Below are 1,099 nucleotides of genomic sequence, written 5' to 3'. Positions count from 1 at the left end.
CCCCACAAGCCCCCCACCACCCATCTGTCCGCCTCGCACATGTCTGAACGGTGGCACCTGCCACCTGGGTGCCCAAAATCACCTGGAGTGCCTGTGTCCGCTGGGCTTTGCCGGGGCATACTGCCAGGTGGAGGCAAGGGGGACGACGCTGTCCCCGGCCACGCAGGCCCCGCCGCCCAGCCGGCAGATCAGCATCACGCAGGTCAGCAGCACCTCCCTCAAAGTGGACTTGCAGAACTACATCCAGTCCAAGGCGCAGCTGAAGGGCATCCGCTTGAGCTACCGAAATCTCTCTGGGCCGGACAAGCGACCGGTGATGCTGCGTTTGCCAGCTTCACTCGCCGAGGACACAGGGCGGGCGCTGGAGCTTTTTTTTTCTGAAGCCCAACTGCACCTACCGCATCTGCATCGGGCCCCTGGGGGAGAAGGTCTCCAAGGAGGAGCACTGCGCCGAGGCACAGACCTTGCCCGCGAGCCACCAGCAGCGCTCACCTGTCACCCAGGGCAAGGACGGCAACCTCACCCTGATGATCGTCCCCGCGCTGGCCGCCGTGCTACTACTGGTGGTGCTGGTGACAGCCGGCACGTACTACCGCCGGCACCGCCGGGCGAAGGCGCATGCTGGTGCTGGGGTGGACACTGGCCCATTGGAGCTGGAAGGGGTGAAAGCCTGCCTGGAAAATGGAGATTTGAGCAGCCATGGCCACAAGGTGCCGGAGGCGGCGATGCTTTCTGGTGGCTCTGAGTGCGAGGTTCCACTGATGCAGTCGCACTACCCCAGCAACAACAACACCCCGGGGCTCAAACCCTCCTATTTCTGAGACAGGGTTGCTGGGTGAGGGGAGCACTGTATGGACAAGGGTTAAGCTCCAGCAGTGGCACCTGGCTGGTGCCACTCCCTCCATGGTGAGGAGTTCACTAAATTAAGGCAGAAAAACCTCAAACCCATAACGTGCAATTTCCCAGAGGCTGCCATGCTTCGAGAGGAGACGCTCATTTTACTGTTCACTGCCTTCATTTCTGTGACTCTACGTAGAATGTGGGTAGCGAAAGAGAGAGCTTGGGTTTTTAATCTGGGGTTCAGGAGGGCTTTTTTTAG

The 1,099-nt window shown here is 60.4% G+C and overlaps 1 protein-coding gene across 1 annotated transcript; it reads left to right on the top strand.

The window, feature by feature from the left end:
* Positions 1–13: 13 nt before the first annotated feature.
* Positions 14–821, top strand: LOC104542646 (vasorin-like; the record flags this gene model as incomplete). The annotated part of the gene is given in 2 exon segments (XM_010187024.1): positions 14–369; positions 371–821. Coding segments are annotated over 2 exon segments (807 nt in total), but the record flags the coding sequence as incomplete, so codon positions are not given.
* Between the last annotated feature and the right edge of the window lie 278 nt (positions 822–1,099).

The sequence above is a fragment of the Mesitornis unicolor genome, unplaced genomic scaffold, assembly GCF_000695765.1.
Source record: "Mesitornis unicolor isolate BGI_N332 unplaced genomic scaffold, ASM69576v1 scaffold34226, whole genome shotgun sequence".
Lineage (NCBI taxonomy): Eukaryota > Metazoa > Chordata > Aves > Mesitornithiformes > Mesitornithidae > Mesitornis > Mesitornis unicolor.
This window is presented reverse-complemented; position numbering and strand designations above follow the sequence as displayed.